This window comes from Sus scrofa, chromosome 11, assembly GCF_054392235.1.
Source record: "Sus scrofa isolate SSC_HxYL_T2T_F1_AM1 chromosome 11, Sscrofa_HxYL_maternal_Yorkshire_Landrace_v2.0, whole genome shotgun sequence".
In the NCBI taxonomy this organism is placed as follows: Eukaryota; Metazoa; Chordata; class Mammalia; order Artiodactyla; family Suidae; genus Sus; species Sus scrofa.
In genome coordinates, this window is record NC_139393.1 from 76,326,955 (window position 1) to 76,351,704 (window position 24,750).

Below are 24,750 nucleotides of genomic sequence, written 5' to 3' on the forward strand. Positions count from 1 at the left end.
TCTCATACTAAGTGAAGTAAGTCCGAAAGAGAAAGACAAACACCACATGATATCATTTATATCTGAAATCTAATATATGGCACCAGTGAACATATCTACACAAAAGAAAATCATGAACTGGAAGAACAGACTTGTGGTTGCCGAGGGGAGGGGAGAGGATGGACTGGGAGTTTGGGGCTCATAGATGCAGACTCTTGAATGTGGAATGGATAAGCTGTATAGCACTGGGGGCTGTATCTAGTCACTTGTGATGGAACACAGTGGAGGATAATGTGAGAAAAAGATTGTCTATATATATGTATGACTAGGTCACTTTGCTGAAACATAGAAATTGACAGAACACTGTAAATCAACTATAACAGAAAAATTAAAAATCATACAAAAAATAAAAATAAAAAAAATTTTTTTAAGTTTTTACTTTTTTTGGCCACTCCCTTGGCATGTGGATGTTCCCAGGCTAGGGATCAGACCTGCACCACAGCAGTGACCTGAGCCATAGCAGTGATAATGCTGGATCCTTAACCTGCTAAGCCACCAGGGAGCTCCAGCAGCACTTTGAAAAAGATTGGAAACTTAACTCTTTTGGTGAAATAAAGGCGATGGGCACACCCAGGCATCTTTGAAGCATGACTTGGTATTTGTTGAAAGTACATACCCTTTCACCTAACTCCTCCATTCCCGGGAATCTGTCCTATGGTGTTAAAAGGCTGAATTGTGAGTTGATGTTTACGTGGACCTTGACAACAAACTTGTTTGTAGCAGCCAGAATTCTGACCAACTGCAGTGTCCACCAAACCCGGAAATCTTCAGTATAAAATATTGTGCAGCTCTGACTTGAAATCATGTCCATATGAATTGTGAAAGTGGAAAAAGAATCTGGAGAGTAATGTGGAGTCCAGTCCTTTAGTTAAAACCTTCCTGTGCTATGAGCTGGGAGTTTGGGATTAGTAAATGCAAACTATTATGTATAGATAAGCAACAAGGCTCTACTGTGTAGCCTAGGGAACTATATTCGATATCCTGGGATAAACCATAATGGTAAAGAATATAAAAAGAATGTGTGTGTGTATGTATGTGATATATTTGAATCACTTTGCTGCATAGCAGAAATTAATATATAGTAAATAAACTATACTTCAATTGAAAAATAGAAAAATCTTTCGCATCCTAACATATGTAGTTATGTTTGGTTGAGCACAGGGAAAGATGTGAATGTGTACATATCATATTGACATATATATATATATTTTTTTTTACCTCAAAGAGGAGGGTGGTTCTTGATACATTGCCTCCAGACTTTTTATTTTAGGTGTTTTCAGACCTAGAGAAAAGATGAATAGATAGGACTTTGCACCTTGGTACACTCTTCATCTAGATTAACTATTAAGCTTTGCTACATTTGCTTTTTTACATTTTTCCCTTCTTTGTATTTCCCCTCTTCCTCACCCGTATCTCCTCTATTTTTTTTCTGAACTGTTTGACAGAGAGTTGCAGACATCCTGACACCTCATTCCTAAATACTTCAGCATGCATCTCAAGGGTAAGATTATGCTCCTATAAAACCACAATACCATTATCTCACCAAAGAAATTAACAGCAATCTCATTATATCACGTATACGGACAGTCCATACTGGAATTTCCCCACTTGTTCCCCACAGTATGCTTTTTATCTGTTTTATCAGCCCTATCTATGGTCCAAAGTTTACATTGGTCATGTCTGTTTCTTTTCTTTTCTTTTTCAGGGCTGCACCTATGGCATATGGAGGTTCCCAGGCTAGGGGTTGAATTGGAGCTGCAGCTTCTGGCCTACACCACAGCCACAGCAGTATGGGATCCGAGCCATGTCTGTGAGCTGTGCTGTAGCCTGCGGCAACACACCAGATCCTTAATCCACTGAGCGAGGCTAGGGATCAAACCCACATCCTCACGGATACTAGTTGGGTTCATAACATGCTGAGCCACAGTGGGAACTCCATATCTCTTTATTTTCTTGCCCTCATTATATTTCATATCGTTAACTCTTTAGAAGAGTCAGGGGCAGTTGACATATAAAATGTCTCACTTTCTAAACTGGAAGTTTCAGCATTAGCCCAGCAAAGGCATTTGGGACATAAGCTGGAAAGATGGGTATTGCAGCTGGAAAGTGATATATTTGAATTGGTGATTTTGGATGTGGTGCAGTGACTGGACATTAGATGATTACAGACCAGGTGGCTAAAGTGGAAGAACAAGTTACTTGAGATGAGATCTTAGGAACTGAGCTGAGATTGTGTTGCATTGATTGTCCTCGCTGTGGTGACGTGAATTAGGATCAGAGGGAAGGTCACAAGTTGCGTGACAGACACAGATTCTTTAGTGAATATTATGTTGTGGCAAGAATGTTGATACATAACAGAGAACTGGAGAAGGTTTTCTGACCAGATGAAATAAACCCCAGAGAAACAGAAGTTTCTCCAAGGATTAGAAGAGGTCGGGTTTGGGAAGTGGCCGTGATGGCAAGGAGGTGAGTGGGGGCTGCTGGAGAAGTGAGATCCTTGTGGGCTGAGGATCACTTACTTCCCTGCTGTCATGTCTTCGCATTGCCTCTGCCTCACTGATGCCTCTTTCTTTCAGGCCCCCTTTGTTTCCTGTTTCATTGTTGTTTTCACTTCCTGGCATGTAAATCTTCTCCGCCCCCCTCCCGGTGAACACCTTCAGAGTTAAGCTAGTCTTGCACTTGTGACCGTGAGACTCAAACATGCAGTGATCTAAGCAAGATACAATTGCTCTCCCATCAGACAGTGGAGAAAGGAGGTTGTCAGGGCCAGTAGGGTGATTCATGCATTCATAGCAGATGGTTTTCATTTTGGGGCCCAAAGTGGCTGCTTTCATGCCTACCATCCAGCCTCAGCAGGAAGGTAGCAGGGGCAAGGGAGTTCACACTCATTATTTTCCAGGGCATAACCTCCTCCAGCGCTCCCTTTATTTCTGCTTCTGTCATATTGGTGGTTAGTTACATGGTCACGCCCGATGCTAAGAAAGTGGGAGATGTAGCTGATACCAAGGTATACTCAGCTACAACGAAGCATTTCTCTTATTAAAGGAAGGAAAGGAAAGTAGATATTGGCATGACAACTAAGAGAAATAAGAATATACACATGTATCTGTCGTTTTTGGAAACATGTACACGAAAGATGACATACCTATGGGAGGTGGAGGGATGATGTGGCAGAAGTGATTGGGGGATGGGAAACAATATGGGACGAAGGGGGAAGACGTCTTTGAGAATACGTTTTTGTATAATTCTTATTTTAGATCCATATAAATATTTTAAAATAAAATCTTTAATGTTCTGGGGAAAAAACTCAAAATGGAAAACAAAAAGAAACAAGTGGATAGGACTATATGAATAATATAATCATGCTGAAGGAAAGAGAATAAAAACTAATCTAAAAAGCTCTTAGTAGTATTTTTACTGGATACACTCAAGGTAAAGATAAAACATGTATAAACAAATGTTAAACTTTCGTTAGTAGATTTGTTTTTCCTAGTTCATGAACTAGCAGTTCTGAAACCAGTTTATGTATATTCTGGGATTGAGGAAATAAATACATGTACTGTGGATAAGAAGAGCTAAGTTTCTCACTGTCAGAGAAAGGAGTTGCAGATGTGGAAATGGAAAAGCATAGAATGGACCTTATGGTGTAGGATTGGAAGCTTGGTGTGAATTCATAGTCTTTAATATAGATCGAAAAATAATATATTATTATTTAATTATAAATATATTATAATTATAATATATTATTGCATGTGTAGTTTTGTGTGTGTGTCTGTGTATACATGTTCTCAAGCTCAGGATTTCTCAACTTGAGCACCGTTGACGTCTAGGGTAGACAGATCTTTGTTGTAGGGAAGGGCTGTCCTGTGCATTGTAGAGTGTTTATCAACATCCTCAGCCTCTGCCCACTGAAGGACAGTAGCATCTCCTCAGTTGTGATAACCATATACTTCCAGACATTGCCGTATGTCCCCTGAGGGGAACATCAGGCCAAACGATTGAGAACTACTGCCCTGCCAAGAGGTCGTAGAAGCACTGACACCCATAGCAAGGAGCATACCAAGCATGCATGTCTTGTTTTCTTTCGTGAATAGAACCAGTACTCTTTGATAAGATAGCCACTTTCAGGAAGAGCGCAAGATGAGCCCCAAAGATCTTGTATAAGTACATCATCAAGTGCTCAACACATTATGACACGTCCAAAAGACACAGGAGCCAGCTCAAAGGGGCTTCCACTGGCCAGTCTGGGAAAATCTCAGCAAAAAAATACATAATGTTAGCGGTAGATCAAAATCCATGAAATAAAATGAATTCCTTGAGTTTATACTCGTATAAACAGGTAAGAACAGATAAATGAGGGTGGAACTCACAGCTCTTCCTTACAGTAGAGTTTTAACTAATAAATGTAGAAGAAGCACTAGTTGGCACACATCAAATTGTTTGGGTAAGAATCATCAGTGATTGATGCTAAAATTGGTGGATGAAAATGTGTTGAGAAACAGGTATTGCTTAGTTTCATAACATCTCCTGTAACTAACTACAATGGAAAATAGTACCTTTAAAATGGAGAAACCTAGCATCTTATCCAAATGATTAAAATGAATGTCCCTGGTAATGGGACAAATCAACATCATATACCTCTTGATGTGATGTACTGAAAATTACACATCCTTTCTGTGACATTCTTGGAAAAAAACTGTACATCATGAATACAATCACAAGGAAATATCAGACAAACCAGACTGAAAGGGTACAGTATAAATGGCTGGTACTCTTCAGAAGCGTTAAGGTCAAGAAACACAAAGAAAATGGATCAACTTATCTACATCAAAGGAAACTAAGGTCACATGACGACTAAATGCAACACGTGATCCCAGATTAGTTCCTGGACCAGAAAAAGGTTTTCTTTTGTAGTAAAGGTCATAAATAGGACAGCTGGTGAAATCTGAATAAGGTCTTAGAATAGATAATGATATTCTTATCAATGTTAATTTTTAGGTTTGATTACTGTGATTACATAGTAGACTCAGTTATAGGAAATGTACTCTGAAGTATTTAGAGGTAAAATGCATCTTACCTGTGACTTACCCTCAAATGTCTAAGAAAAAAATTGTGTGTGTACATAAATTCAAAGACTGAATGACGAAACAGATGTGGTCAGATGTTAACATTTAGAGAACCTGGGTACAATATATACGGTAACTCTTTGTCCTACTTTTGTGAATTTTCTGTAGTTCTGAAAATATTCCAAAATGACGACTTTTAAAAAATAAGTGGAGGGGCATATGTACCCCTCCTCCCAAAGCTAACATTTAAGGAATAAAAACAGAGACGCAGTTGTGGTTTGTACTTAAATATCATTCATCTGACTAATTCTAAAGAATAGAGGGGTTAAAAAATTGTTTGGGGAAGGTCAGAAAGTAGACAATTTACTCTTTAGTTTGATAATGGTTTAGTTGTTCAAATATGGGTTTTTTTTTTTTTTCTTCCTGAACTGATGATGAGTTTTCCTTAAGATAAAGATTCTCTAGAGCAAAAATGTAATTTGGTTAAAGTTAATTTCTGAGACCCCATGAAGTAAGCAGAGGCTGCCGGCCTCCGTTTGATCCTGGCAGTGCGCGCAGCTAATGTCTGGCTGGTGTTTTGGAACCAGCAGGTAGTGAGGAGAAGGCTACCCCTAGGGCTCCTCTCTTCTGTGGCCTGGTGGTGATTTTTCCCATGCAGATGGGACCTCATGAACTTTGGCAGAGGTCATCCTCAACTCCCAGTCCAAAGCTGAGAGCCATAATTTTTATGAGTATGTGACTAATAATATGGTTAAAGTTATAAACTAACTCTAAGGGTGTCTCTACTCTCCGCTTACTGTTTGGACAAGATCAGTTTAAATAGCATTGTCTTAACAGGGACATGGGAAGTAAACCAAGTACAAAATGGTGACTCAGCTCTGTGGAATATATTTTCATAGTTCAATAATTTTCCCCATTTATCTGATCTTTGGAGCTTTTAGGTATAAAATAATTTTTGGATTATTTCTCTGTTTGGCTTTAGAATTCATTATTTAACATACAGTGGTTTTGGGGGAGCACTTAGTGCAGGGACCTAGATTTTGGTTGCCTGCCATTAGCCATTGTTTTACCTTATCGTCCTTAGGCAAGAAATATAGATAATCACTTGATTTTGCATAGTCATATGTAATGTTTCCAAGAACATTAAAGGGAAAATGCTTTTTTCTGTTAGTTTTATTCCTGAAACATCAGTTAGCGAGATAAGCATTCTCACATCCACCGAACCACCAAGCCCCATCTGCCTCCTCGACACCTCTCAAGTCGGCTGCTTTTCTCCCGTGCTGTCCTGTCCGCTCCCTCCCTAGCTGTGATCTGAGGCCTTGGCATTTTTCATCATGTCTCCTGCATTTGTCAGCTTGCTTTTTCTCATCTTCATTCTTGCACCTTCCCAGCCTCTTTTGCAGCAGAGCCAGAGTGATTCCTGGAATGCGCAAATCTGGTCACGCCGCCCTGTTTCAGCCATTCCAGTTGCTTTCAAGGAGAAGTGGAATCTTTGCATGGCTGTCAGACCAGACCCTCAGTGCCCCTGTGAGACTTTTCAGGGGCACCTCTCTTCTTGGCTCACATGCCTTGGCCGTGGTGTTCTCCTTTCAATCCTCCTCTTAAAAATACCCGGGGGGGGGGTCCACTTGTATTTTTACCACAATGAAAATTCTCAAGTACTCTAAGTTCCTCTCTAATATCACCCACCCCTGTGTCCTTCTACATCTTTCTCTCTTTTCTTTCCCAGCCAGGAAAATTTGTGTAAGTCACAAATACTTTCCTCACCCTGGAACGCCACATTTGTCATTTCCTATGCTTGTAAACCTCTCTGGCAATCCATAACTTTTCTTCTTCAAAAGTGATTTCATTTTTTCTGTTTGTAAAACATATGACAAAGGGGTTCATTTCTTTTCTGTAGCCTGAACTCTCCCAGGGAGACTTCTATTTTAAATTCTTGCCTACTTAGTTGGTCTTTCTAAGCCTCTTAACACTTTGCTTTTAATTAATTTGCTCTTCATTTTTGTTTATCAAATGATTTTGCAATGATTTATTAGATATATTGGTAATATCAGAAGTTTCTTATACCTTTCAAAACTTCCTCATAGAAATATACATAATTACAAGTGCCATTCAAAACATTTGTAATTGAGTATGGGCTAAGTCATTAGCCACAAAGCAAAATTGGGATAACTCTGCATTTCTCCTTGGCAGTTGTTATAAAAGATATCTATTAGATCATTGTCTACACAGGTTTACTTCTTCCATGGAATATTTGTGTAGCTAAAGGAATAGCATTAAAATTTGAATTTTACAACTTTATCTAAATGTTTAAAGTGGTTAGAATAGACAGAAAATTGCCTTTTGTCACCTTTTAGACAGGTAATATCTTCTGAATCAGGAAGAGAGGTGCTCAGAATTTTTCATATGGTTGCTGATATGGTCCACTACAAAAAGATGCGTCGAGAAATGCCTGTAAGTGGTTATCATTGTCGGAGATAGGAAGTCATATTGAAAAGTAGGACCTTCTCCCCCATCTGTACATGTCAGGGTACAGGGTAACCTGCTAAACAAAGATTCTTAAATCCAGTGGTCTAAATAAGATAGAAACTTATTTCCTTCTCATTTCGTGGTCTGGCTGGTCTGTGCTGATGGGCAAGTTAGTGTTCTGTGGTCATTCCAGGAGATACACACACCCAGGTCTCTCCCCTCCTCCCACCCCCACACCTTGGTGTTCTCCTTCCTCTTCACTGGCAAAGCTGCGCTCCTGCCACGTCTAGAAGCCCATGGGAACAAAGAGGGAAAGGAAGTTGGAGCAGTTCCTTTTTTCATGTAGGTGAGGCTAGAGTTGCTACATTGCTTTAACTTAGAGTCATTTGTCTAGAAAGTAGTTTGTCATGTCTAGCTGTAAGACAGGTGGGAAATGGAGTCTGTGTCTGGGTGGGCTTTTGTTCAGCTAAGATTTTACTGGGGAAAAAATGAAAAGCAAATATGAAGGGAAACCTCTAGTCTGTCACAATACACTTCTGTATTTTAAAAAATTGTTTTACGTATTATTACTTTTGTAGTTTATATTGTACTAAATATTAGATAAATGAGTCAGTCTCTTTGGATCATGATTTTCTTTTTTTTTTTTTGCCATGCCTGTGGCATGTGGAAGTTGCTGGGCTAGGAATCAACCTGAGCCCCTGCAGTAACAATGCCAGATTTTTAACCCACTGTGCTACAAGGGAACTCCAACACAATTTTCTTATTTTTGTCTCTTTTTCCCTTGTAATTTTCTTGTTCTGTAACTTGTTCCTGAAAGTTCCCCCAAAACACGTCCCATACTGTTTGTTTTCATTTTCCTTCCTGTGACATCTAACTGCTGCATGCATAGTAGGTGTAGATAAAATGTTGATGGATATAGATTAATTTGGATTAATTTGCTCAGAATTCAACATTGTTGAAACTTCATAGCAGATATGGGCAAACTCTTGGTAAATCTTAGACTTTGTAGGTCACAAAGTCTCTGTTGCAACCACTCAGCTCTACTGCTGTGGCATGAAGACAACCATATATAAACAATGCTGTGTTTCCATAAAACTTTATTTACAAAAGTAGGTGGTAGGCTGGATTTGATGTGCAGGCCATAGTGTGCTTATCTTTGCCTTACACGATAGGAACACCCTCCAGATAGGTGTAAGCTTAGGTTTGTGGAGCTGCTTTCTTACAGAATATGAAAGTAGAAGTTAGGGAGGTAGGTCTGTGCTAAGGCTTAGCTTGTTGTACAACTTCTGTCTTTGTAATCTCCTCCCTTCATAAGCTCTTGATATATCTTCTCCTAATACCCTTTATATCCCTCTTGTGGTAGTGGCTTTTTTCGACTTTACCCCGGGAGTAGTCATTGTGCACCAGGCTTAAGTTTTCCTACCTGATCATAAGCGTCTTTTTTATCCTCTTTGTCTTCCTCCTTTCTCTTCCCCTCCCCCTCCTCCTTCTCTACTTATTTTGAAGTATATTTGACATGTAACAATCTCCGGTTTAAAGTATTCATTTTGGTGAGTTTTGACGTATGTATTCACCTGTGAGGCCATTGATACCATCCAGATAGTGAACACTGCTGTCACCTCCGAAAGTTTTCTCCGGGCCTTTGCAATCCAGCCTCTGTCCACCCCTGTCCCAGTACAACCACGTGATCTGCTTTCTATAGGCTGCATTTTGTATGCATTATTTTTGGTTTTGTTTCTTTTAATTGAGCATAATGATTTTGAGATGTATCCTTATGTGTGTATTAGGGACTCCTTTTTATTGCTAAGTAGAATTCCATTGTATGGGCAAGCCACATCTTGTCAATCCACTCACTGTTGATGGATATTTCCAGCTTTTGACTGCAAATAAAGATATTACCTTTGTGTATAAGTGTATAGGCGTATGTTTTTAGTTTAACTTGGGTAAATACTTAGGAGTGAATGGTCTGAGTCACATGGTGAGTATATGTTTAACTTTTAAAGAAACTGCCAAGCATTTCCAAAGTGGAAATAAACTAGAAAATGTACCAACTTATCCCCCTTCCCCCCAACAGTTTGTGACAGCTTCATTTGTTCCACATTCTCACCAACACTTAGTATTATCTGTCTTTTGACCTTCAGCCGCTCAAATTGGTGTTTGGACACATCTCACTGCATTTTTTTGACAGTGATATTGAACATCTCCTGTGCTTACTGGCCATTTGTATATATTTTGTGAAATGTCTCCTTTTGCCTTTTTTTCACCTGGTTTGTCTGTCATCTTATTATTATATTGTAAGCATTCTTTACATATTCCAGATAGATGCTCTTTATTTGATATATGTGTTGTGAATATTTCCTCTCAGTCTGTAGCTTGCCATTTCTTTTTCTTTACCATATCCTTTGAAGAGCAGACTTTATTCTTTTTTTTTTTTTTTTGTATATAGTTTTTTTTTGTTTTTTAGGGCTGCACCTGTGGCATATGGAGTTTCCGAGGCTAGAGGTTGAATTGGAGCTGTAGTCGCTGGCTTACACCACAGCCACAGCAACGCCAGATCTGAGCCGAATCTGCGACCTACATCACAGCTCATGGCAACGCCGGATCTTTAACCCACTGAACAAGGCCAGGGATCGAGCCCACAACCTCATGGGTCTTAGTCGGATTCATTTCCACTGAGCCACAACAGGAACTCCTGAAGAGCAGACTTTAAAATGTTGATGGATATTTGTTAATATTCTTTTTATGGTTCATGGGTTTAATGTACAATCTAACAGTACATTGCTTACCTTAAAGTAACATTTTTCTCCTGAATTTCTTCTATAAGTCTTACAGTTTTAGACTTGTGACCTAATTTGAGGCAATTTTACATATCATGTGAGTTAGGGTTGAGATTCATTCCCTTTTTTTCCCAAATGCATATCTAGTACTTTGACACTTGATCGAAAGTCATGGACTTTCCATTGAGTTGGCTTGGCAATCACAGGCTTCTTAAGTGTACTTTTAGTGTTTCATTGCTGCTCAAGTTCAGAGAATTTTTTGTCGTTCCTGACTTGAAGTAATCCTGCGTGGTTTTTGCGAGTTCCGGGAACACTAATGATGAATTTCCCCTGACCCTAAGAATTAGATTTTCAACTGACTCATTGTTCTTCATTTCAGTCTGTTCTTCTTTTATTTTTAGGTGTTACACATAATATTGCATTGCTTCGGGAGGTGATAATCAACTCGCGCTTCGTAGAAGGAGACATCAACACTAAATTTCTTTCCGATGTGTATCCTGATGGCTTTAAAGGTTTGTATGTATTGAAGTATTTTGGTATATGCTGAAGTTATTAGTTTTTTATACTTTATTACAATGTATAATTTATTCTATGTCGAAATCAAGGCCTTTGGCCCATGTTATACTTGACTTATTAATATACTTAGAGTATCCTAGACTGTTGACATTTATGATTTTGAGTATTCATGAGTGACTCATGAATGTATAATAATCTGTAATTTTGTTGAGTAAGGAATTCCACCAGTATTTGGAATGTTGTGTTTCCGAAAGTCCATTCAGATTTGTATTCCCTGCTGATATGATTATATGCAGGAACTCATCTTTAATATTAAAACTGTATCCGTAAGAAAATTATCACTGAAAATTTCAGACTTCTAGGTGCTGTTCCTATTAAGGAAAATGAAGATGTCTAAGAAGATGATGGTTTTTATTCTGAAAAAAAAAATGAGTTTTGACTAAAGTAATGAGTGGAATGTGAAACTTAGCACTGCAGAGTTATCAGTGAGTGTTTCCAGGCAGTAGAAAATTGTTCATGAAGTGAGAGACAGGGAAAACTCTTGAATGAGCATTGAGTCAACATGGTTTTAACACACTGACAGGCCTTGGACACACCTTATCAGACGTGTTATTCAGGTGAGAGCCAGAAGTCTTTACATATGTTTCTGATGAACTTGGGGACAGGGAGATTAGATCTTTTCTCAGAAATTTTGAGTGTTCTCTATGTCCGTTTAAAATATCGTAGCATATCAAATGACTCCACCGTTTTAGGAGCTGCGTATACAGTCAGGTCAGCTTCATATAGTTGAGCTGTTAAATATGTTTACAAAGTAACTTCTTTCCTCAGAATTTATAACAACAGGGTTTTCATAAGACTAACTGGAGATTATTGTTTTGCTCTTTCAAAACTTTAATGTTACACAGCTTTCTCATTAGTATCAAGAAAAATGAAGAGTGTGTTTTACTTTAGAACTTAAAGACCAAGGAATCCTTGGGTTCTTTTTGCTGAACTTTTGAATTTTTAGAAGCATAGATTTACAACCTTAGCATGATTTCCATTTTCTACTCGTGTCATTATTTCATTAATATGTGTTGGTTTCATGAAGCCAGGAACCTCTTATGTTATTGCTCTTTATTGTATCTCTAGCCACTGAAACGGACATGAAATACGTATTTGTTGAATTTATGACAAGAACCTTGTCCACAGTATGGATGAGAACCTTGACTGTTTTTAATTCACTGTTCATGTTCAAATTTGCTTATTTTGCTCCTAACATTTTAGCTTCTTGTCCTTTGTGAAGTTTTAATGAAAAGTTCGGGTCAGTTGTGAGGTGGACTCCAAATTTCCATATGCTTTATGCCTGCTTGACCGACATGTCCATGCAGGTGATATGACATGAAACAGGTAGAAGGAGGCAACAGGTTAAAACCTAAGGGAACCTTTATTTTTTAAATTTTTTTGCTTTTTAGGGCTACACCCATGGCATATGGAGGTTCCCAGGCTAGGGGTCTAATTCGAGCTACAGCTACTGGCCTGTGCCAGAGCCACAGCAACGTGGGATCCGAGCCACGTCTGAGACTTACACCCCAGCTCACGGCAACGCTGGACCCTCAACCCACTGAGCAGGGCCAGGGAGCGAACCCGCAACTTCGTCATTCCTAGTCAGACTCGTTTCCACTGAGCCACGATGGGAACTCCTTAAGGGAACCTTTAGAACAAACATACTGCATGTGTGCATGGGTATTTATATCTATGCACTTGCATTTATATGTGTGTTTACGCACATTCGGTGCTATAGTCCACAACCATGGAGAAGAAAATGGAGCATTTTCTAATCGGAGTTGGTTATTCTGAGGTGTACATTTAGCAGCAATTGAGAATGTTCTCCATTCTACGCCAGAGCCACAGCCATGTGGGATCGGAGCCACATCTGCGACCCACACCACAGCTCACAGCAACACCGGGTCCTTAACACACTGAGCAAGGCCAGGGATCAAACCCGCAACCTCATGGTTCCTAGTCGGATTTGTTAACCACTGAGCCATGACGGGAACTCCCCAGAAATTTTCTTAAAACCTAGAACTGCAGTTTGCTGTAAGAAACGTAATATCTTACATTTCTTTTTTGGCAGGGAATTGTCAGCCCAGACACTGTATTTTTCTTTCTTATGCTTTTGCGTAACAATTTTGAAATTGTCATAAACTGTTAGAAGGGCCTTTCATAATTTTTGATCTCAGCCTTCATTTTACATGTGAGGAACCCAAACCCCAGAGACTGCTAAGTGACCAGTAATGTCATAAGGTCAGAAGTTGGAGGTAGTTTCCAACTTCTGTGTTGGTACTCATTCCGTTGTGCTCTGGTTCAAATTCATAAGTTACAAAAGTTTTCAGAGTGTGCTTTTCTCTTGTCAGATTACCCATAAGGACGTTAACAGCACACACCTATATTTGCCCTTCTTAATGTCTATGGCTTATTTTACTCCTTCATATTATTTTCATGGCAGTTCCTTCTTCTCTGAATGGCCTCTAGCTCTTGTTCCTCTTCTTCAGATGATTCTATTTCTCCTTCCCAATTTTTCCCCAGAGCAGGTCTTAGATGTATTAAATTGTATCATCTTTGATTGTTTGATATATGTGCCTGAAAGAGACAGCAGGAAGTGGCAACTGAAGTTAATCCAGGATTTTATCCATATGTTGAGGCTGGGTCATTTTGCCCCTTTGGGATTACCCATCTGCTTCCCATCTGTCCAGCTATCCAAGCACTGTTCACAAGCAAGTGCCTGTTTTTATTACAGCATTAAATTTTTCCGGCATATATGTTTATTATCCCAAGTTTATTTGGAGACCAGGAAAGTGTTACTAAAGGCTCCTAGACACAGTTGAAGATTTAAGAATAGAATACACAAGAATTTGTTCTTCATGTCAGCTTTTCTAGATGCTGATGTTGAGAAGGTATTTTCCTCTGATTCTGAAAAATAAATAGAAACTAGAGAAGTAGATACCTTGGTTTCAAAAAAGAGGAAAATGAAGAAGATATTTTAAGAGCTAGTATTTCTTCTAATTTAATCAAGTATCTCCATATCTTTTGGAGTGGTTCTGTAATACATGACTGAAGTGTTGCCTTTAAAAATTCAGTCGTTAATGTCATCCATTCAGTCATTAAAGTTCATTCTCACTAATTAGTCTAGAGTGAACATTTTAGACTTATTTCTCTGCTGCCTTGCTGCACTTGAACCACCAGCCCCATCAGAAAAAAAAACTATTTGGGAAAATTAAAAAAAAAAAAAGAAAAAAAGAAAAAAAACTATTAGAATTATCTTTCTCTTTAGAAAAGTTGCAGAATTTTTAGAAAACTGTGATGTAATACAGGAAACTCACCGTTAATCATACATCTTTCTTTCTTTTTTTTTTTTTCTCTGAGTTTATTCGAGTATCTCCATACCTTTCAAAGTGGCACTATAATACACGACTGAAGTGTTGCCTTTAAGAATTCAGTCGTTAAAGTCATTCAACAAATAGTTGGTGTAGGCTCTAGACGAAAATCAACAACAAATAATCTGTTTTCCCTGTCCTTGGGAAGGTTATATCACTAGGAAATAAATCATGTAAAGCACTAACTATACTACAGGAAGAATAAAATAAATGCAAAGGTGAAAATAAGCAAAGTGCCTTGAAAACAGAAAAAAGAAACCAGTTCTGATTTGGGGAATCAAGGATGACTTCAAGGACGAGGTGGCATAGACTAGACACCTGCCCAAGACTCCATTCCCTAGGTGCTGCCTCAGGAGGGCCTCTTCCTAATCCATCTTCTTTGATATGATGTTTGTAGTTTGAAATCAGCCTTGGAGAAAGTGTTTACCATAAGGAAATTGGCAACTGCTGCACACTGGGGCACTTCTCCTTCCTCCACACCCCAGTTGGTTGTTAAACATTTACCAGCAAGCCACTGTCTTAACACTTTGGCCTGACTTTTGAGAGCAAACTGAACCATTTGCGTACAAAGGAAGAGGATTACCCATCAAGGGAGGAAGACCAAGAAGAATACCTGAGGACAGGCGGTACTCAATTTTAGACCTGCAAGTTTGGGAGGCAAATAGTCTGAAAAATAATAAGAACACTTACAGGTATTAAATTAGAGGAGAACTAAAAACTGGGAGTTTTAGAAATAAAGACAATATTTCAGAAAAGTAAAAGGATGATTACTGCTAAGAACCAAATTGTAGTGACCCAAGGAATCAATCCACATCTCAAAATATGTAGCAAAAAGGGAGAGAGGATGAAATACAGGAAATGATGAGAGATGTGGAGAGAAGAGCCAAGAGGTTTTATATGTAAAAGAATAGGAATTTCATGAAAATAAAAGAGACAATGAAATGCTATTTTTAAAAGAAATAGTAGAGGGGTTTTTTTTTTTTTTTTTTTCCCCCTACTGTGCTTAAGAAAACCTTCAGATGTTATTGGAAAGACTCACTGAGTTTCAGAGAGGATTAATGAAGAAATGTAGCCATTCTAGGCATATCAAGAACAAAAAACTTTTTAATGCTTCTAGAAAGAAAAAAATTATGTGTGAAGAATGTAAAATGAAATCACCTTTAGACTCTATAAACTGGAGATTAGAAAACCTTTAGGAGTTCACTGGTGGCACAGTTGGTTAAGGATCTGGCATTGTCACTGCTGTGGCTTGGGTCACTGCGGTGGCATGGGTTCAGCCCCAGCCTAGGAACTTCCGCATGCTAAAGTCTTGCCAAATAAATAAATAAATAAATAAATAAATAAATAAAAATTTTTTAAAAAGAAAAAAGAAAAACTTTAAATGTCTGCTATATAGGAAGGACCTTTCTCCAAGAGTACTATACCCAGCTAAGATGACCTGCATTGTCAATATGAAAAAGACGTTTTAAAATAAAAATTCAGAAATGTATCATCATATATACCCTTTTTGAGGAAATTACTGAAGAAACTACTTTAACCAGTTGTGGTAAAGGTGGTAGTTTAAATATGCACATTTTTCCTCACCCCAAAACTCACGGAATTGAGTGTTTCAGAGACACAGGCCCACAAGGAAAAAGCGAGGTGATAGAATTTTGGAAAATGAGAATCTGAAAGGTGATCCTTTAATTGACTTAGCAACTTAAAAAATGTTGATTCCTAAACTGACAATGTGAAATACTCAGAAGTAACTCATTGTCACTGTGGAACCCTTCAGAAATCTCAGTAATTACTAATTCCAGTAAGTTGGAACATTCCCAAAAGTGGGAATAGTGATCTAAAATCTCTGGAATATTTTTCTCCATATCCTTTACCTCCCTTTTCAAAACACAGTGACATTGTGTTCTCCACCTTGGCAGTTGCTTCGAGGTTCTTCCCTGTAGAGAACGAACTAGTCTCTGTACTGAGGAAACACCAGACAGAGCTGGGGAGAGAGCAAGTGAGTGTGGCCACACTGAATGTGGTGACACCTGTCCCCAGCCTGGTTCTGCACTTGGTTCCCAGAGCCCCAGCAGCCAGACAGTAACAGGTGCAAGAGCAGAATAACCTTCTCTGAGAAGTCTAACCAGCCCTTAGAGAGATTACCCGAAGATCTCCCAACGAAATGATCTCAACAGGCACCCCACCCAAGAAGCCAACAGCCAACACAGCCGCATCCCTCGCGAGAGCACGTGCCTGGCTCAGGATCCAGATGTCTGTCAGGAGTGTTTCATGCCATGCTACATGTAAAGGGAACAAAATGAGGATTAAAAATAGAGTTCCCTGGTGGCTCAGCAGGTTGAGAATCCAGTGTCATCACTGCTGTGGCTTGGGTTCGATCCGTGGCCTGGAAACTTTTGCATGCCACGGATGTGCTGCCCCCGACCCCCAATAGACTAATATGTAGGACTAAAACCACCTAGGAGAACACAGATCAGGCTTCTTAAAAACTGGGCCATGCAAGTGAGGGTGGGTAATAGTATGAGGTTTACCGAGGCTCATCACAAAAGTGCATTGACAGGTTTGACCTCCAGTGCCCACTGGAGTGAGAATATAGACATCATTTAGAGCTTCAGGCTTTGTTTTTAATTTCTAATGAAATTCTTTTTTAATAAGGTATTTCAAATAAAGCAATAATAAAAGCAGACTGATTATATTTGATAAAAGCCTAGTTATTGAAAACTAATTAAAAAACATCATTTTACATGATAAAGTGCTGAAATCATTTCCCTTAAAATTAGGAACAAAATGAGTTCTACTATACAATTAGTATTATTATTAAGCATTGTTTTGGAGGATTAAAAAAAGGAAGTAATTGGTCTAAATTATTTTTTTCTTGTTTTTTAGGGCCGAACCTGCAGTACATGAAAGTTCCCAGGCCAGGGGTTGAATCTGAACGGCAACTGCTGGCCTACGCCACAGCCACAGCCCGTGGCAACACCAGATCCTTAACCCACTGAGCAAGGCCAGGGATTGAACCCGCATCTGCATGGATGCTAGTCAGGTTTGTTATTGCTGAGCTGTGATGGGAACTCCTAAATATTTTTAAAAGAAGAGACAAAAGTCCTTTTTTTTTTCCCCCCCCTGGTATGATCGTATTCTTAGAAAGCACAGAAAATCCTACAAAAACTAGGTCTAATGAGCAAATTTGGCAAGGTGGAATTTGTCGTTCCTTTTCAAAAAGGAAAGTAGGCCAAGTCAGTGACTGTTTGAATGAAAGTCAGCTTGAACTGAAAATGGGAAAAAAAACAAATCTATTCACATTAGCCATAGTATTTTGTTAGACTGTAGTGAAAAATTTAATAGAGAAGACATAGAACCTATATGAAGACAGCTGAAAAATCTTGTCAAGGAACAAGAAACACAATCTGAACATGTGGGAAAAAAAATCCGTTACTGTTACTGTTTAGGGGATTCAGTAGTATATGAGTAACAAGCTTTCCCACAATTTTTTTTTTTTTTTTTTTGGTCTTTTGTCTTTTTAGGGCCACACTCAACGGTATATGGAGGTTCCAGCCATAGCAACACCAGATCTGAGCCGCGTCTGTGACCTACACCACAGTTCATGGCAACGCTGAATCCTTAACCCACTGAGCAAGGCCAGGGGTCGAACCTATTCCCTCATGGATACTTAGTTAGATTGGTTTCCGCTGAGCCACAACGGGAACTCCAAGCTTTCCCAAGTTAATACACAGGTTTTATATAATTCTGGCTAGACTCACAAGACTCACTACATAAGTGATTTTAAAAGTTTTTATGTAATCATAGATTTCCAAGAACAGATAAGAAGATGATGAAATGTAGAGGCAAATAGGCTTCCATGTATTAAAACATGTTGTGAAGCCCCTGCATCTAAAAAGTATAATATAAAGGGTAAGATCCCCTTGGTTGTGAAAGACTCTCATTGCCTTTTTAGACTTGAGTATCCCCTTTTTCTCTTGGTCAGAGTGCCCCAAGAACGGTCAGGAGATAACAATTGCTTTATTTAATGAGCGTTATGATGCCGGACTGCAGTCTAGGTTGGTGATGTACAGATGTAGGAGGGAATAGAATTACTTGGTGTCACTTAAATTGGAAAAGTCATTCAATGGGTGGAAGTCACAAAGAATAAATCTGACTCAGTATGAGAAGCCACTGCTAATGATTTAGAAATCCTCAAAATAGTTTTTCAGTTTCTTGTATCGGAGGAGTTCTGTAGGTCAGATATTACCATCTGTGTAACAGGGCTGTAGGAGAGCCAGCTGCGCTGCATGGAGAATGGAGGAGCTGATCTTTGCAGCACTTGTCTATTAAAATTACCTGAGATTCTTTAAAAAAAATTGTAGGAACAAATTTCATTGAATTGCAGAAGTCGTGAAGTCTTTAGCAGACGGGTTTTTTGAGAATTAATCATTGGTAAAATTTGAGAATCTGTCCCAGTATCAGTAAAAAGGTTAAAGTTGTGATGCATTATGTCAGTTTACCTGTGAGATGTTTGATTTTACTTGGGAGCCTCCTTTCTAAATGTCGTGTGAGTCAGTGCAGCTAATAATTTATTAGGCCAAACGAAACACTGATTCAGCATCTTGTGGTTGTAAGGATTCCCATATATGTTGCCTTTTTCCTTCGGTGATGTATGGATGTGTCTAGATTAGTGACTGCTTTGTGAACCACTGGAACAAATGTATTTTATAGCATGACTTGGGATATATACACATTGGTGAAAAATAGCCTGCCTAAAGTACTCTCATAACTTGCCTTGCTGGTCTGACCCACTAAACTGGTTTCATCAACTACTAAGTGGTTTGTATTATACAGTTTGATAAACATGAGTCTAAAACCCTTGTATTAGAAGTGAGATCTGTAGGCATGTAGCTTCAGCATCACTCTGAAGCTTGTTAGAAATGCAGATTACTGGGCCCCATGCCAGACTTTTTTTTTTCCATCTTCTTAGGGCCACACCTACAGCATATGGAAGTTCCCAGGCCAGGGGTCAAATCAGAGCTGTAGGTGCCGGCCTATGCCACAGCCGCACCTATATCGTGGGATCCGAGCCATATCTGCGACCTAAACCACAGCTCTCAGCAATGCCAGATCCTTAACGCACTAAGAGAGGCCAGGGATCAAACTGCATCCTTATAGAGACTATGTTGGGTTCTTAACCCACTGAGCCACGGTGGAAACGTCTTTTTATATTCTAAACAGAATATTATTAATATCTTTAGGCTTATTTCTTTCTTTCTTTTTCTTCTTTTTCTTTTTTTTTTCTACTTTTTAGGGCTGCAAGTGCAACATATGGAAGTTTCTAGGCTAGAGGTTGAAGTGGAGCTGCAGCTTCTGGCATACACGACAGCCACAGCAATGCAGGATCTGAGCTGCATCTGTGACCTATACCACAGCTTGCAGCAGTGTTTAACCATAACCTTAACAAACTGAGCGAGAGGCCAGGGATTGAACCTGTGTCTTCATGGATACTGGTCAGGTTTGTTACCACTGAGCCATGATGGAACTCCGTCTTATTTCTCTTTTGAGTGTTTTTTAGGACATAATGTTGGAATTACTTCATTTCTTTCCCGTAAGTTTAAGTAACTACCTGATCATTTTTTCTCTTTTGAATTATAGAAGTAGCATCTTAGTGCTGGTAATCTAGCACTCAAATTGCCCATACTATTCCATGAAATAAACTCTATTATTGTGTACTGCACTGGGTAAATAAATAGTGTTAGAAATTGTGGTGGGATTACCCAGCGCTCCAGGGGGTATTCTGTCTGACTTAACACTTTTTGAGGAATTGTTACTTAGATAGAGGAGATTTCACTGCTGCATAGCACTCAGCCAGACCGGGGTGTCTTCTTTGGCTTATCAGGCCAGATCACTGCCCCAGGTCCAGTGGTGTTATGGTAAGAACAGTGAATTAAAGAGGGAGAGAGAAGTTTGGTTGTTTGGTTGATTGGGATTAAAACCGGGACTGCAAGTATAGAGGCAAGAGTATGACATATTTATTTTCTTTTAATCCTTCAGACTAGGAAACATGGCCTAGCCACTGTCCTTGACCAGCAATACTCCTTTTCCATCAATTTTTTTTTTTTTTGTCTTTTGAGGGCTGCACCCAAGGCATATGGAGGTTCCCAGGCTAGGGGGTCGAATCAGAGCTGTAGCCGCCAGCCTACACCACAGCCACAGCAACGCGGGAAATGAGCCGAGTCTGTGACCTACACCACAGCTCGTGGCAATGCTGGATCCTTAACCCACTGAGCGAGGCCAGGGATTGAACCCACGTCCTCACAGATGCTAGACGGGTTCGTTAACCACTGAGCCACGACGGGAACTCCAGCAGCACTCCTTTTCTGCTTGCCCCTTTATCCTCGCTCTCCTTAGAAGTAAAATTTGGGGTTGGGAGAAACAGATGGGAAGAGCCCTAAGATTTTCCTAGAGATCTGAGTATGGTTTCCTTACTTGTAATTGTTTTGTTCTGTGCATCTGTTTAATATCTTCTTTCCCAAATTAGACTATAAACGTCCCAATTTGGACTATAAACTGAGCAAGAGTTTTGTTTAATTTGAACAGCATTGCTCCCTCCTTTTCCCCTGGCCCAGCCCAGTACCTGGTTCAATACTAGCTCTGTAATCATAGCTGCTTGATAAAATCCTTATTTGAATGACTAATAACGTTATAAGATAGAAGCATAAATGTTAACATTATGTATGTGACTGATTGATGATTGATTGATGGGTTTCCCTCAGGACACAAGTTAACAGAGGATGAGAGAAACCAGTTATTGGCAATTGCATCGTCCTTATTTGTGGCGTCCCAATTAAGAGCACAACGTTTTCAAGAACCTGAAAATTCAAGGTATGTTACATCACTTTCAACAGAATAAGTGAGCAGAAAAATATAGATGATTTAATAATCTGCATAGGAAATAGGTAATAAAAGATCTGCCTGATCTCAGTTCCGGATCTTATGAGTGTTTGGAGAAATATAATAAGATTATTCTGTTTAAAATGAAATTGCTTCTATTTTGTTCAAATGAATGTTTTCAATTCAGAAAGAAAGGAAGGATCTTGACCCCTCTAATTTGGACATGACTGGGGAAGGTAGTCTGAAAAAGTATAGGAAATTTTTTCTGAGTAATTTGTATTTATTATTTCTATTTTCTTACCCTGTTAATCTTAAAGAACATTTTGTGAAGTGTTGTAGTACTAAAATTTAGGAATTAATCTGAACAGTTAAAATATGTCTGTGTGTATGTATATCTATATCTGTCTATCTATATGAAACTTGTTTCTAAGATACAATAAGGAATAAACACCAGATTGAGTTAGTTATTTGTGAGCCCTACATATACTTTTTAAGCATCCTAGTAACCTAAACAAAGGGGAAAACCTTTTTTATACCCGGACAAATAAAAACAAAATCATTGTCACATTCATGCTTCGAAGTGACAAGATTATTTGTTATGAATGTCTGTGGCTTGCTAGAGTAATCCTGTTTTAGCAAGTGCAATCCATTATTTGCTAGAGCGATGCTGCTAATACACTTGTGTTACTTCAACTCCTTTTCCTTTATTTTTGCTTTTCCTTAAGAGGAAGAATAAAGATTAAAAAAAAAAAAAAGAGAAAAAGGCAGGTGACCAAGCAGCTCTTAAGAGGGCAAATCAGAAATTCAAATTACCTCTGAAGAATAAGGTACAAGAAAAACTAAGCTGGGCTTAGGCTATATATTCATGGCTAATGTGGTTTTACTCAGAAAATCTCCAAGTGGTACTTTTCATCTGTTTATCATTCGCAAGAGAAAGTACAAGAAGCTCGATGTATGATCGTTCTTAAAGTTATGATTTGGTGAGTATCTAAGGAGACATGAAAGGATATAGGATTTCCAGAAATTACTGAATGACTGGAAGGCCAGTCATCTGGTAGGTTTGTTTTCCCCCTCAAGTTGTGTTTTTCGGTGTGGAAGCCATGAGCCATGTGTGCCTATTTGAATTAAGTTAGATTAAAACTCAGTTTCTCAGTCTCACTTCAGTGTCGGTATCAGTGTAGTCACTAGCCACCTTGGCAGTGCTCTGTAGCCACTGTGCTAGGGTCAGTGGCGACTGTGTTCGGTAGTAGAAAGAACCAGTTCCATCATCACTGTTCTCTTTCCATCAAGCTCTGTTGGACGGTGCTGTTTTGAAGGGATGTGTGTAGGAGAGATCCAAGCTTTTGCTTTAAAACCAGAATCCTACCTTGTATTAATAGTACTTTTATTATTCTTTTGATAAATATGATATTTCTTATCCTTATTCCTTTACCACCAGATGTTATTTAGATCTTATTTCAGAAATTCTGAGTGTAGCTCATGATGAACTGGTTTGATCTTTAAAAATGTATTTGGAATTCCCATTGTGGCACAGTGGAAATGAATCCTACTGGTTTCCATGAGGATGTGGGTTTGATCCCTGGCCTTGCTCAGTGGGTTAAGGATCCAGCGTTGCCGTGAGCTGTGGTGTAGGTCACAGACTCAGCTTGGATCCTGTCTTGCTGTGGCTGTGGTTTAGGCTGGCAGCTGCAGCTCTGATTCAGCCCCTAACCTGGGAATTTCCATATGCTATGGGTTCAGCCCTAAAAAGACAAAAAAGAAAAAGAAAGGAAAAAGAAAAAGAAATGTATTCAAGTTGTTTTCAGATAGTGCTGACTTATTTCTGGTAAGAATCTCAAAAAGGTTTAAAAGGAAAAAAAATTAAAATTACCTGTAGTCCTACAACAATCTCTTCTAACATTTTGATATAATTCCTTTCCATGCGTGTGTGTGTGTCTACATATATACAAGTATGTATGTGTGTATATATAGTTATATATACATATGCACACATACATACTTGTAGCATATGTGTTGTATGTATTTAGAGTTATACTGGAAATATAGTTTGAATTCTTTTATTAAAAATTTTATTATATTTAATTTTTAAAATTTCTTATATAGTGGTTTTTATTTTTTTCCATTATAGCTGGTTTACAGTGTTCTGTCAATTTTCCACTGTACAGCAAAGTGACCCAGTTACACATACATGCATATATTCTTTTTTCTAACATTATCATGCTCCATCATAAGTGACTAGACATAGTTCCCAGTGCTGCACAGAAGGATCTCATTGCTAATCCATTCCAAAAGCAGTAGTCTGCATCTGTTAACCCCAAGCACCCCAGCTCCCTCTCTCTCCCCCTTGGCAACCACAAGTCTATTTTCCAAGTCCATGATTTTCTTTTCTGTGGAAAGGTTCATTTGTGCCGTATATTAGATTCCAGATATAAGTGATATCATATGGTATTTGTCTTTCTCTTTCTGACTTACTTCACTCAGTATGAGAGTCTCTGGTTCCATCCATGTTGCTGCAAATGGCATTATGTCGTTCTTTTTTATGGCTGAGTAGTATTCCATTGTGTGTATATACTACATCTTCCTAATCCAATCGTCTGTCAATGGACATATGGGTTGTTTCCATGTCTTGGCTATTGTGAATAGTGCTGCAACGAACATGTGGGTACATGTATCTTTTTCAAGGAAAGTTTTGTCCAGATATATGCCCAAGAGTGGGATTGCTGGGTCATGTGGTAGTTCTATGTATAGTTTTCTAAGGTACCTCCATACCGTTCTCCAAATGGTTGTACCAGCTTACATTCCCACCAACAGTGCAGGAGGGTTCCCTTTTCTCCACACCCCCTCCATCATTTGTTATTTGTGGACTTATTAATGATGGCTATTCTGAGTGGTGTGAGATGGTATCTAGTGGTAATTTTGATTTGCATTTCTCTAATAATCAGTGATGCTGACTGAGCATTTTTTCATGTGCTTGTTGGCCATCTGTACATCTTCCTTGGAAAAACGTCTATTCAGGTCTTTTGCCCATTTTTCAACTGGGTTGCTGGCTTTTTTGCTCTTGAATTGTGTAAGTTGCTAGTATATTTTAGAGAGTAAGCCCTTGTCAGTTGCATCATTTGAAACTACTTTTCTTAAAAAATTTAATATTATATTGTGACTATTCTCTTTATTCAAAAGTCTTTGAAAGCACATTTAAAATTTTTATTACAGAGAATTTAAAACATATGCAAAATAACTTTGCTTTTCAAAAGAGACCATCAAAATTGTCATAAAATAATATAAGAAATCGCAGAATGTATTCAGAAATGTATGTCTGATAAAGGACTTGAATCTATAGCGTATAAATAATTTTTACAACTCAAAAATGAGCCTCATGACCCAATTAAAAAAAAAAAACCCAACAAAACAGATTTGGCGTAGACTCTTCTTCAAAGAAGTTATATGAATGGCAGATGAGTTCATGAAAAGATGTTTAACATTATTAATCATTAGGGAAATAAAAGTTAAAATCACAGTGCTACACCACTGTGCACCCACTAGAATAATGTACATCAAGTGGTGAGTGTGTCAATAAATGTGCTTTCAGACGGTGGA

General features: G+C 38.7%; 1 protein-coding gene across 6 annotated transcripts in view; it reads left to right on the plus strand.

Annotated features, from left to right (window-relative positions):
• PCCA (propionyl-CoA carboxylase subunit alpha) overlaps positions 1–24,750 on the plus strand; it is a 365,469-nt gene that overhangs the window by 189,355 nt on the left and 151,364 nt on the right. For 4 of the 6 annotated variants that reach the window (NM_001444590.1, XM_084981107.1, XM_084981108.1 and 1 more), the window contains 2 exon segments: positions 10,753–10,863; positions 21,039–21,147. In NM_001444590.1, the coding sequence (NP_001431519.1) occupies positions 10,753–10,863; positions 21,039–21,147 (220 nt within the window). 6 annotated transcript variants of the gene reach the window in all.